Below are 13,205 nucleotides of genomic sequence, written 5' to 3'. Positions count from 1 at the left end.
AAGATCCTGTATTGAATTAAGCCACAATTAAGAAGAAAAATGCATACAAAATGTTCTTGTATCTGCAGACAAGCAGGTGTTTTCTGGGCTGGCAATTACAGAAGTACACAACAGCAACAAAAGCTTCACAGCTTGCCTGAATCAATCCTTCAGAAGTGTTAGCCCTCCTGATTAGGGAGCAGTGTTCATGTGACTTGTTTCTCTCTCCCTCCCTTCCCTCCTGCAGATTTATAACCTGAAACGTGACCCCATATTCAGTCTGGAAGTCAGCAAGGAGCACAGGATCCTAAACTGGGAGCCAGGAAGAAAACCCAATGTTCTGGGCTCTGAGCAGCTATGCAGTCCTGGTAAGGAAATGTAACTCCTGGTACAGATTGGGACTGCTATTGATTAATTGGACAGCAAGACAAACCATCTGGTGGCAGCAAGATTTGGTATTGATGTCCTTTCAGAAGGGAGAGATAGCTCTGAGCTGCAAAGAACAGCTCCAGGGGAGTGCAGCCATTTAACTGTTTATCTGCTGGGCCTTTGCACTGCCAGTGCTTTAGGGGTTAAATATGGAGTTGACCTTAACAGCAGCAGCAGAACAAGCACTGTCAACACAGCTGGTGGATGCAACAGCACACGTTCCCCTCCTGAACTTTTACAAGGTGTCTCACACCACTTTGGCCACAGTGATTTGTGTGTCCGTTCAAAGCCTCCCTGGGAGAGGAAGGACACCAGGACATGGGAGGGCTGGGTGGTGGTGAGGCAGTCTGTTCTGTGAGTGGATGCAGGGAGTGCTGCTGGCAGCACAGCCATCTAACTCTCAGGAACTGGACTGAGAGCTCATTCAGTTCCTGCTGCTGCTGAGCAGCTGCCAGCTCAAAATGACTCCCAGCTATTGCCAGGCTGACTTTGATGTGGAGCTGAAGCCTCAGCAAGGCTGTCAGTTCCCTTGGATACAGCAGCTTCTCTGGGCCTTTTCTGTTGATTTGACTTGATGGACAAATGTAAACACAGCTGGGATACAGCATCCTTCAGGTCACGAGGTGTCACTAACACAGGGGGATGCTGCCATGTTGGGATGTTGTGGGTTGATCCCAAGCCTTTACAAACAAGCAGCGATCAAGTAAAGCATCCCTGTGGTGTTCACTGGGGAATAGAATCGTTTGGAACCAGCTCATTCTCATTCCTGTAGCTTGAGTTCTGGTGTGACTGATGTGGGCAGCTCAGAAAATGGTTCTGTGCTGCACCTGATCACTGTGGTCATCAATAGCAGCAGTGGAACCACAGGATTGTTGTAGACTGAGAGAGGAGTATGACAAAAATGCTACAGAATTACAGACCATCACATCTCTCCTTAAACCTTTCCTGACACAAGACTTTGGGGCACTGGTCCCATACCAGGAGGTGCATGAGGCAGCACCTGTGGAAGTGCAGGGAAGGGGTGGTAAGTCAAGGCTCAGGACAGCAGAGCTGTCACTTTGGGTAGGGGGTCTCTGAAGGAGGATTTTTCCCAAGGTATTTGTTACTTGGTATTTCTCCCATTATCTTACTGCACAATGGGAAAGAACTGGGCCTGTAGCTCAGGTCTGCTGTGACTGAAGCACTTCTTGATTTTTATAAGAGATTGCATAAAATAAAATAAAATAAACAAAATAGCTTGTGGAGAGAGCAGAGGTATTCTGCAGGCTTTGCACAGCCCAGTGTTGGAATCAAATCTCAAAATATGTGCCCTTAATTTCTTGCTGCATGAGGATCTCTGCTTTGAAGATGTCTAAGCAGAGTAAAAAGGAAACCAGTGTACAGCCTTGATGTTTCTGTGTCTCAGAAAATGTATTTCAAAGAGTTACTGTCCTGGAAAAGCAAGTCCACGTGATCCCTGAACTGTCAGGCAGGATATAGTAAGTGCCTCCAGCAAGGCAGACACATCACTCACGTTCTGGGCTCATCTTGAACACTAGAGGAAGCTCTTGCACACAAGGAAACCTCCTTCCAGCAAATAATTATCACAGAGCTGCTGTCTAATGGACAGACAGATTTATCATGAGGAAAATATGAAATACATTAAGTCTTACGTATGTTGAGCAGAATTACATTAGGGATTATAAAAGCAGCTGGATTAACAGATTTCTTTGCATGGAAAAAAAATGAAATGGAATCGTATCTCCTGTAGCAAAGCAGCAGTTGTCCTTGTCTGACTCCTGAAATGGGGTCAGTACTGCTGTCTTGTGCTCTCCAGATAGGGACACAAAGACAGCAGCAGTCCAGCAGCTTGGGATGAGCATCCCAAACCACATCACAACACCTGAGTGCCTCCAACATCCCACTTCCATGTCCGTGGCGGGGAAGAATCACTTAGAGGGGGGGAAATACCAAATAAGTGTTTTCATCTTCTCCCATCAGGTCAGCCATTGCTGGATACCCGCTGCCAAACCACTTGCCTCGTGTTGCCTGGGATAATGCTGCGGGGTTCAGAGCCCCCACCTTATGTGGACCTGCTGGATGAGCTTCTTGGCAGAGGTTTCGTGGTGACCGGAGCTCGTCTCACCGTGCTGGACATGCCACAGGCTCTCTGCGTCTCCAGGACACTCAGCAGGGCCAAGGGCAGTGTGGCAGCAAAGGTATGGAACAGCTGGAGTTGGGCTTTGCTTCCTTCCCAAAAGAAGAGCTTTTTAATGCCCTGCTGTGCTAAGCTGGCTGTTTGCTCTGAGCAAACTTGCTTTGGTAGCAGTGTTCCAGCACTGCCTCTGAGCTCTGACACCTCTGGTGAGTAACTTGGGCAGTGTCCCTCCCTGGTGTTCCTGTATCCCTGCTGGCTCACTGACCCCAACCTCAATATCATTACATGTGAGTGTATCCTTAGTGGGAATTGCCCATCCATTATTTATTTATTGAACATTCAGTTCCCTTCACCCATCGGTGCACAATTATATGTGTTCTGCTGTGGTCTCCTGTCTTGTTTCTCCATATAAATACAATTTCTCTTTCCCTTTCTCTATTACATTAATCCTCTACTACAACGCTGAACAACTCTTTCATATTTTGGACTATGCCCTGGAGTCCTAGGCAGGGATTTCCCACCTGCAGAGCTGCTTCCAGCTCTGGGGTCTCCAGCACAGGAAGGACATGGACCAGTTGGAGCAAGTCCAGAGGAGGCACCAAGGTGATCAGAGGGATGGAGCAGTTCTGCTGTGAGGAAAGGCTGGAGAATTGGGATTGTTCAGTCTGGTGAAGAGAAGGCTTTGGGCTGACTAATTGTGGCCTTCCAGGACCTGAAGGGAGCCTACAGGGAAAATGGAAAGAGACAATTTACAAGGGCTTGGAGGGACAGGAAAAAGGGGAATGTCTTCCCACTGCCAGGATTAGATGAGATATTTGGAAGGAATTCTTGGCTGTGAGGATAGTGAGAATAGCACAGGTTGCCCAGAGAAGCTGTGGCTGCCCCATCCCTAGGGCTGGATGGGGCTTGGAGCAACCTGGGATAGTGGAGGGTGTCCCTGCCCATGGCAGGAGGGTGGAATGGGATGAGCTTTAAGGTCCCTTCCACTCCAGGCCATTCTGGGATTCTCAGTTAGTGGGTGCTGACAGCTCAGGCTACAGCCCAGTGTGGGGCTTGTGCAAGTGCTCACGAGGCTGGAGCACAGGCTGTGCTGCTGGGCTGAGCAGGCATTGCTTCACAGCAGCCAAATATTGAGCCCAGACCATTTCGGTGGAGGAAGAGCCCACCATGTCAGGAACCTTGCCAGGGCAAAGCATCAAGGTGGAATGTACAAGGAAACACTGTCAGCAGCACAGGGTAAACCAGGGGGGAAAGTACGTGCAGTGGCAATAGCAAATCCACAACCACCCAAGGGCTGTCAGACCACAGCAGCCCCTCTGCAAAACACATTTGTGCTTCCAGCTTTTCAGTTGTGTTATCTGTAATAACAGCAGCTAAGACCTTTTCAGGTTGTGATTTTTTAAACTGACATCCCTTTGAAGCACATCTATATGGAACAGCAATTACATCTAGCAGCCAATTACTGTAAGAACTGCTTCCTTTTCCTGCGGGTCCCCCGAGGATCCATCCCCCTGCACGTGGAATGTGCAGCTCTCTAGGAATGACAAAGTGAATCAGTGTGTGTGGGGCAGAGCCATACCTCCCTCCTGTCAGAGATTAATGACTCTGGGCAGAGCTGGCATGCTTCCAGAAGGATCTGGCACTGCTGAGCTAAAGGTGAATGTTACAGCCTTTGCTTTCCTGTGCTGGAAGGAAGGTGGGTTCCTTCAAGTAATGAATGCTTCTGCTACAACATCTCAACATTTACCTTATCTCCCTATTCCTGCTTCCAGCAGAGGTAATGACTGAATAACACCCCCTGCTTATTTTCACTCTGAGAGAGGGGAGCAGGAATAACAGTGGGCTGTAGGAGCCGGATAACAGCTCAGACACGATCCTCTCCACTTGGAAGAGTCTGTTGCTTTGTGGCTCCAGCCCCTCCCACAGCACACAAGTGGTTATTGGTGCTGTGAGCGGTTCATCAGCCAGAATTAGGCTCATTTGAGTGAAGAGCAGCACCAAAGCTCTGTTCTTGCCTCTCTTGCAGTGTTCCCTCCTGAAGGATGGTCTGTGCCTGGTGCTGGCAGCACAGCAGGACAATGCTGTCACCTGTCTCTGCTCCCTGCTGCACAGGTAAGAGAGGACATGGCCCTGCCCCACACCCCTACAGAGCCTGTGCTCTGAGGAGGGGCACCTCCTTCTCTGTAATTCCAGGTCTGATGAGGGCAGGTGCCACTCAAAGGCAACCTGTTCTTCACAGTTATCTTGTTAATCATTGAATCATGGAATCCCTAAAGTTGGAAAAGACCATTAAGATCATCAAATCCAGACATCAGCCCAGCACCACCACCACATACTACACTAAGCCAGGTCCCCAAGTGCCACATCCACGTGTGTTTTGAACACTACCAGTGATGGTGACCCCACCACTGCCCTGGGCAGCCTGTTGCAGTGCCTGACCACCCCTTCCATGAAGGAACTTTCCCAATATCCAGTCTAAACTTTCCCTGACATAACTTGAGGCAGTTTCCTCTCATCCTGTCCCTTGTTCCTTGGGGACAGAGCCTGACCCCCACCTGGCTCCACCCTTCTGTCAGGGAGTTGGAGAGAGTGAGAAGGTCCCTCAGCTGCTCCTGCTGCTCCACCCCCTTCCCCAGCTCCATTCCCTTCTCTGGACACGCTCCAGCCCTTCAGTGTCTTTCTTGTTGTGAGGGGCACAATACCTCAGAGTATCCCACACTTTCCAAGTCATGTGTCCTCTACTCAGGACCTTAAATACTAAACTGTGTTGTTGGTTAAGGACCTGGAGTGTCTGTGAGGTTTGGCAGCGTGGTTCCATGAATACAGGGGATTCTGAAATAAGGACTCACACTGGGAATAGACCTGCTGAATCAATAAAATTCCTTGGAGAAATATCTTAGCAGATTTTATGTTTGCTATGAAAAAAATACTGAAATGCCACAGAGCAACATCAAAATTAGCCTCTTAAATAAATCACCAGAAACGTTGGATAGGGGATGTATAAGGCTGGAAAAACAAACAGAACCCCTCTGCAGGGACCGATTAGTGAAACGGAGTGATTAGCAGGGCAATTAACCCTCTGTTCCCCAGAGGGAAGGTTTGCCTGCACAGGGGCTGGTGTTTGGCAATGGGATGTGTAGCTCATGCACATGGTTCCTCTGGCAGAGGAAGCAAGGAGGATGTTTTCTGACAAATTCGGTGAGGAGCAGGCCAGGAGCCAGACTGATAACACTGCCCTGACTTTGGCTGGACCCTCTGGAGGGCTTCCAGATGATGCTGTCAGTGGAACAGGAATAAGTATTCAGGGATAATGGAGTTTACAAGCATCAAGGGGATCAAAGCTGAATATCCATGTTTGTAGGCACCTCAGACTTGTCATACTTTGATGAAATGTTTCAGGGCCACACCTAGGAAGAATGGTTGGAACAAAGTTCAGCAGTAAGTTTTCAAAAATGTGTTTAAGGTAATTGCAAAATATAGACTTTTTGCTCCCATTCATTTAAAATCACACCCTTGGGAGCCACATCCCAAACCTTCCACCCTGCAAGGCACAGCACTAAAGGGAGGCAAAGAGCAACTTCCCCAAGACCGTTCTGCTGTGTTTTCTTCCACTTTTTTTCCTGGTTTACGGGCAAAAATTGAGCTGTTGGGAACCCCAGAGATCACAGGGGTGGTTCTGGGAGAGTGGTTGCCAGTACAAGGCCCCCTACCTCTCTTTTTTTCCCAGAGTCATGGGTGCTGCTTAGCAGGACCAGCTGCAGCCCAGCACTTCTTTCTCCTGTAGGCTTGACATGTTTTCAGCTTCAGTCTCAAGGCAGCACCTCCAGAGAAACCTCCTATGGCTTCTCCTGTCTTTACCAGGGAGCCCAGGGGCTGAGAAGGAAGTGGGCAGGAATAGGTGCCAGTCTCACTGTGCCTTCACCTCTCATCCTGCTCTGTACAGAGTCCCTTGCTGAACTGCACAATACATGTGCATAAGTTATGGCTGTCAAGAGGCACTTCAAGTGGCAGGATCCACTCTGCCTCTCACCCTGGTGCCAGAACCAGTGATCAGGCAGCCATTTCATACAAAAACCCCATATCTGCCTTCATGATCAGTGGTGCCTGTGGAAGGGAGGGGCAGGAGAGCATGTGTCAGGATGGGAAGAGGGAGGCTCACATCTTCAGGTAGATCAGCTTCAGCCAACAGGAGCTCAGGCCCTTATTGTCTCACAAGACATTGCTTAAAATCTGCTTTGCCAATATGTTTGAAAACCCAGCCTGACTTCACTAGTGCCTCATAAGGACACTTCATGCCAAGACATCTTCAATTTAAATAACACCTGAGGTTAATTACACTGATAACTCCATCAGCCCTTTCTGTACCGTGTAAGTCACTGGGTATTTATTTCCCTCTCTCTGCCATGACCTGCCCAGGTTTTGGCCTGAATTTGAGCTGCACTGCTGAAGCACCACGGTGGAGGGATTGTTTTACAGCCCTGGGACTTGACTCACAGCTGAGCCACATTTCTTTGTGCCAGGGGGAGGAATGTTGCCATCTGCATGGAAGCCTGGGATGTGATGTTGGAGATGGGCCTTGATAAGAAGGAGGAATCAGGTGCTGAGAGGAGCAAAGTGGTCTTTGCCAGTGTAACTGCTCCTAGCTCTGAGTCTATTAAAGCTTCCCTAAGCCAGCTCTGGTAGTGCTGGAGAGACATTCAGTCCCTGGGGAGGTTTGAAGACAGATCCAGACCCTCCTAAGTGTGTCTTGATTATTGTCCAGCAGCAGGGCCCACTCTGGCTGCTTTCTGGGCATCCATGAAGGAATTATTTCTGCACCAAAGGGCAGGAAGAACAGAGGGAGGGACAAAACCAATGCAGGTGTGGACACAAAAGCAGCCTGTGAGTTTGGTTGCTTGCCAGGAGGGGAGCCAGAGCAGGAATCTGGGAGAATCTGGGTGTGTGCCAAGGCTAACTCATAGGGCAGAGTGAAGTCAGTGTTTGGAAGAGGTGAGGGGAAGCTGCAGCACAGCCTGGGAGCAGTGGGAACCAGGGGGACAACCCAGAGAAGGAAGTGACACAATCCTATCCCAGAGACAAGGAAAAATTGTGTGAGACTTACCTTTCTAGTTCTATCAGCATCCGGCTGCCTGGATATCTCACTTTAAAGCATTTGAATTTTCCCTGCCACAACTTGTTTTCACAGCCACATTTCCTGGCTGCAGGGTGGCAGAGGGAAGAATGTACAGCAGTGGATTCAAAGCAGCTCCTGGAAGGAAGGCATGCTCTGCTTTTTATGCATGACAAACCAGATTTAGCTGCCTTAATAGGTGATGCTGGTGCCATAGTGATTACTCCTCTATGGTTTTACGCATTTAAAAAGTACTTTCAGATGCCTGTAAGATTGTTAGGACCTAAATACGTTGTGCACGGACTTAGGAGCTCACCTGGTTAACATTGTACTGAACTCAGGAGGCAGGTTTTGGGTAAAACACCCAAAACACTGCAGCAGAATAAAATCAGAGTTTAGGCCAGGGTTTCTGCCTTTCTGCCTTTAAACAATGTAATGCAATCAGAACAGAAGGCAAGTGTTAAGGAACTTAGCTGGATGTTATTCTTCCTGGCGGAACATTCTTCCCAGTGTTAATTGCTGTTAGCAGGGAGTGATGTTATCCCTATAGGAAGCTCATCCCGGGGAGCTTTGGAGGGGTAGGAGGTGTAGAAATAAAAAAAAAAAATGAACACATGGGGTGTAAAATCTTAGAGCAGTTGAAAACCACTGAAAGGAAAACTGTTGCCAAGCACAATACCTGGATATGGGGGCAGGGAGCAGGGAGTGGCATCCAAAGCCTCTGGAGAATTTTCAAGCCTGAGGCTCCAAGTGTGCACAGAGTCAGTTTAAAAGGCACTTTTGAAATTTGTACCATGCCTTTTGATTTCTCTTGAATACGTTTTAGGGTCAGCTTGTGTGGGGCTTGAGGAGGAACAGAGCAAAACAAGGACTAGTGAGGCAGTCCCTGCAGCTCAGAAAGTCCTGGGTTTCGTGTAAAACACCCAGATTATCTTTGTGGAGAACAAGAACCTTGCACAGAGCTGACTGTCTACACTTACATGTCTGCCCCAGAGCCCCCATTATGCAACTGTTAGTTTGAAGGTTTATATTTTAATAGTGTAAAGCCATTTATACAAAGCTTTGTAAAACCCCGGATTTAGCTGTGTAAAGAAGTTCAGTAGCAGATGCCCGTGGCTGGAATTGCTGGCACAGAGCACAGTCCTCCTCAGAGCTGGGTCATCTGCACTCCCTGACAGCTGACAGGGCAAACTAACACTGCCTTCCCTTCCTCTTTACCCCCAGTGCCTGCTGGCAGAAGCAGTCCCTCCTGAACACTGCAGAGCATCTCCTTTATCCCCAGAATGAGAATCAGGCAAGTAGAGAAGTTTATGGTACAGATATGTGTCCTTTGTGCCCCTGTGATGAATGAAATTTGTCAATATTGGTTGAATTTTAGAAAAATTATAAGCTTTGCGAGACAGAGGTGGTGTCTTGTGGCAGCCCCAAGCCTTGGCTTAGACTGAGCCCAGAACCTGGGGAAGATGGGACCAAAATCCTGTCAAACTGTCTCCCATATTACAGTGGTGACACAACTTTCAATCAAAATACCTGGAGATATTGATAAAGAATCTATATTTTCCGTAGAAATTCGGTTATTTTTTCTCAAAAATCAACACTTAAAAAATATCACAGGATCCCAGAGTGGTTTGGGTTGGAAGGGACCTTAAAGTTCATCCCATTCCACCCCCCTGCCATGGGCAGGGACACCTTCCACTAGCCCAGGTTGCTCCAAGCCCTGTCCAACCTGGCCTTGGACACTTCCAGGGATGGGGCAGCCACAGCTTCCCTGGGGAACCTGTGCCAGGGCCTCACCACCCTCACAGGAAAGGATTTCAAATAGCTGTGATATTTGTCAAAAATTAGTGACAGGAAATGTTCACTCAGCTCTGTGGCCAAGCTGGCACATGTCCTGTGTTCTGGAAGTTATGTTTCAGAAGCCCAAATCCAAATGGAAGAGGAGAAATGAAGCCATTCCAGGGATGGGTTGGCTGAATATTTTGTCAGTAGTTCATCCCAAGAAAGGAAACACTGAATTCCAGACATGTGGGCAGCTAATGGGAATAAACTGCATAAATGCATTCTAAAATTCTGACTGTAATCATCAAAGTTTAGAACAAAACAAATGAGAGGTTTGGATAGAGGAGGCAGTGCCTGAAGAATTGGGACTAGAAGATATAAACTCCTGGTGGAAGGGAGTGTGGGATGACATGGCAGGGGTGTGGGACGAGATGGTCTTTAATGTCCCTTCCAATTCAAGCCATTTTGTGATTCTGCGATAAAAGAATTGGAGGGAGTGAGAAATTACAGCAAATGCCCAAGCCTCTCCTCTGGATCCCTTTGGCTTCCCCAAAAAAACCCAGCAGGAGAGAGGTTGTGCTTGTAACCTCACACAACACATGAGAGCTGCTGCCTTCAGGACTAGTGCTTTAAGGACTGAGCCTTAAAAGACACAGAGCCCTCTTTGAAGTCTGTGTTTCTTCTTTTAACACAGTCAAAGGTACCCCAACTTCCCCAAAGTCCCTCAGCTGCTGCCTTCAGCCTCTCTCCCTGAGGCACAGTGGGATTCTCCCCAGTGTGGCTGGGATTGCTCCCGCTGCAGTGCCTGGGAGCTCTGCCTGCACAGCTCTGCAGGGCTGTCACAGCTCAGTGCTGCCTGCTGCCAGGGTGCCAGGCTGTTGCCAAGGAATGTGACAGGGCAGCAAGTCCAGGCTGGCTTCTGATTTGCTTTGAAAGGACATTACATATCCCTGCCTGACATAAAATCCTTTCTGCTTCCCGGCACCGGGGAATCAGCCTATCAGGAAAAGGCTCAGAGCACTTCTGTGCTGAGAAGAGAAAAAAACAAATATGCTCAGCCCTTCTCCCTGCTTCTGACAGCCTGGGATGTGGAATCTGATCCCTCCGGGGCTGGTGGAAGCAGGGGCTGCTCTCAGCAGCTCAGAGTTTAGACCAGGACTGTAGTCCTGGGACAGTGGCAGGTTCAGCACATCTTGTTGGGGGTACCAACATCAGGTTTGTTTTCCAATGGGTCATTGGCTCCCAAATCTGGGGTAGGTGTAGGAATGAGAGTGAGATCTGAGGAGCAAGCGCACCAGGGAACCTGAACCTCAAAGGGTGGCCCAAGGAATGATGTTTGAGCCTCTGATCTCTTGCTAATGAGTTTATGAAATGCCAGCCAGGCTTTCCAGGGCAAAGCTAATGAGCAACATCCTGATACCAGGCAAAGTTCAGGAGGGTTAAACGAACACGGATTTCAAATCCTCGTGGTCTGAGCAGAGCTGCAGTCTTTACTGGTGGAGTTGAGCCATGGAAGTGAAAAGGAACATCATCCTTGCTCCCTGTGAGATTTGGGATTAGGCAATAGGATGGGAAATCAGCTTTCCAAATGTGGACTGTGTCAGTGCTGCCATCTGGGCCTGGGCTGGTTGTCTGCCTGCTTCTTCAGCCCTTGAGGTGAGCAAGCCTTGCACTGCTGGAGCACCTTCACCTGCCTCTGTGAAACATCTGCCTTAGGAGCAGATGAATCCACACTTTGGAAGTTCCTTATTTTTACACAGTGACCCTGAAAATGCTGTGCAGGCTTATCCTGGGCACACACAGACCAGTTCCCATCTGGAAGTGTGACAGAGCCATGGCCACCATTAGGGGCTGTTGGACTTCCATGGACCTCCAGATGTCCCTGCCCAAACTGGAATGTCTCCAGCAATAAGAGAGTAGTCAGGTGTGCTGTGCTCAGCCTCAGGACTGGGATGTCCTGGGGCTGGACATTTCCCCTCCCTGCAGCTGTGGGTGTGGCTGGGATGAGCCCGTGAGGCCGAGGTGGCCGTCCCTCGATGGCGGCGCAGGACGTCACTGACGTGCAGGGGGTGACATGGTCTCTGCACAGTCACCCCTCAGTTAGAGCCCACGGATGCAGCTGAGCCTCCACTGGCAGGCAGCACTAATCCCTCAGCTCTGCCCAAGTCTGCTCCAGCATCTCCCTCCTTGCAGCCACCTGAAACCCGGGACCAGAGCAGAGGGACATGCGGAAAACACATCCCAGCCACTCTTGGCCACTCTGCCCCTCAGCAGCAGAGGGGCTGGAGTCTATAAGAGATTAAAAAGCTATGAGGAGAGGCAGAGCTGGCAGGAGGGCCCCGAGGGCTGTGTGGGGTGGGCGTCAGCACAGCACCTCTTGTGCTTTATGGGACATGGTGCTCATTAGCACAGCCAGGATTGCAGGATTGTCCTGGGGCCCTTGGCACTATCCTGGCTTCTCCAGCTTGGAAGCAGCCATGCCAGAGCTGCTCCAGAGCAAGGTTTGGGAAAGAGAGGCAGAGCAACTAGGGGAGGGAGTAGATTTCCCACTTAGCACTCTGCATATTGTTGCTATTTGTTGTTCTTTGAAAACACGACTCCTGAGAACGGCCTAACAGCGGTCACAGCTAGCAGAGGTTTCCCAGCCATCTCTGTGCTGGGATTAATCCAGCCTGGAAAACAGCCTCTGCACAAGAAACCTGCATCTGAAAAGAGGTTTCTTTGCCATGCGCAACTCAGTGCTCTGCTCCAACCCTTTCCTTCTTTTCTCCTCAGGCCCAGGAGCTGCTCTGCGGCCTTTTTGACTCACTGACATCAGAGAGCATCCACCGGATTGAATCCCAGAATTCTTAGCCAAGGCAGTCAAGGCCTCCAAGCAGCCTTGGATGCCACTGTGGAGATGGACACATGGGGACTCCCAGCTCTCAGAACACTAATATTTGTTTGGGATTAAAATGCAAAGTCTGAAGTGTGGCACTAGCATCGCTAAGATAAATGAGAGTGGTGGGAGGAAGGATCAGAGCCCCAAAACAAATATTTCTGAACTGTAGCCATGGTTTCTAATGGAATGCATTCAGAGACAGACTGCTGGCGTCCATGGAGCAAGGTTTGGAGCATTCCTCTGACTGGGAAAAGTTCAGTAAGTGAACTTTTCAGCAGTGTTCACTGCTGTCTGTCTCTCAGGTTCTTGGGAACTCCATCTTCCCCAAGCCTCAAAGACTTCATGGAGAGATTCAGTAGCTGCTGCTGCTAGTGTGTTCTCTGAGCCAAAGAGAAAACCACAGCAAATAAAATGGAAATAGTCTGAGAGAAGGTTGGATCCCTGGAGGGTTCAGTACACCAGGTAGAGCCATTCAATAAGATTAAAAGCTGGACAGCTTAATGTTCACCTGCCTCTGTGCAGTTCTGGGTGCCACAATATCAGAAGGATCTAAAGCTATTAGACTCATAGAATCATAGAATCAGCCAGGTTGGAAAGCACCTCTGAGATCATCAAGTCCAACCCTTGATCCAACCCCGCTGTGGTTATCAGCCCATGGCACTGATGCCACATCCAGTCTGTCCTTAAACACCTCCAGGGACAGAAAATCCACCACTTCCTTGGGCAGCCCATCCCAGTGTCTGATTACCCTCTCTGACACAAGTGGAGCTGTGTCAGGGGAGGGTTAAGCTGGGTATTAGAAAAAGGTTCTTCCCCCAGAGGGTGTTTGGCACTAACCAGGCTCCCCAGGGCAGTGGGCACAGCCCCAAGGCTGCCAGAGCTCAAAGAGA

At 49.3% G+C, this 13,205-nt stretch overlaps 1 protein-coding gene across 8 annotated transcripts in view; it reads left to right on the top strand.

Annotated features, from left to right (window-relative positions):
- Positions 1–12,407, top strand: part of C16H16orf71 (chromosome 16 C16orf71 homolog) — a 93,066-nt gene extending 80,659 nt beyond the window's left edge. For all 8 annotated transcript variants that reach the window (XM_032704144.1, XM_032704150.1, XM_032704148.1 and 5 more), the window contains 5 exons: positions 227–347; positions 2,389–2,606; positions 4,572–4,657; positions 8,880–8,949; positions 12,210–12,407. In XM_032704144.1, the coding sequence (XP_032560035.1) occupies positions 227–347; positions 2,389–2,606; positions 4,572–4,657; positions 8,880–8,949; positions 12,210–12,287 (573 nt within the window). In that variant the 3' untranslated portion in view covers positions 12,288–12,407. The remainder of the gene's footprint in view (positions 1–226; positions 348–2,388; positions 2,607–4,571; positions 4,658–8,879; positions 8,950–12,209) is intronic.
- Positions 12,408–13,205: the final 798 nt, after the last annotated feature.

The sequence above is a fragment of the Chiroxiphia lanceolata genome, chromosome 16 (genome assembly GCF_009829145.1).
Source record: "Chiroxiphia lanceolata isolate bChiLan1 chromosome 16, bChiLan1.pri, whole genome shotgun sequence".
Lineage (NCBI taxonomy): Eukaryota > Metazoa > Chordata > Aves > Passeriformes > Pipridae > Chiroxiphia > Chiroxiphia lanceolata.
This window is presented reverse-complemented; position numbering and strand designations above follow the sequence as displayed.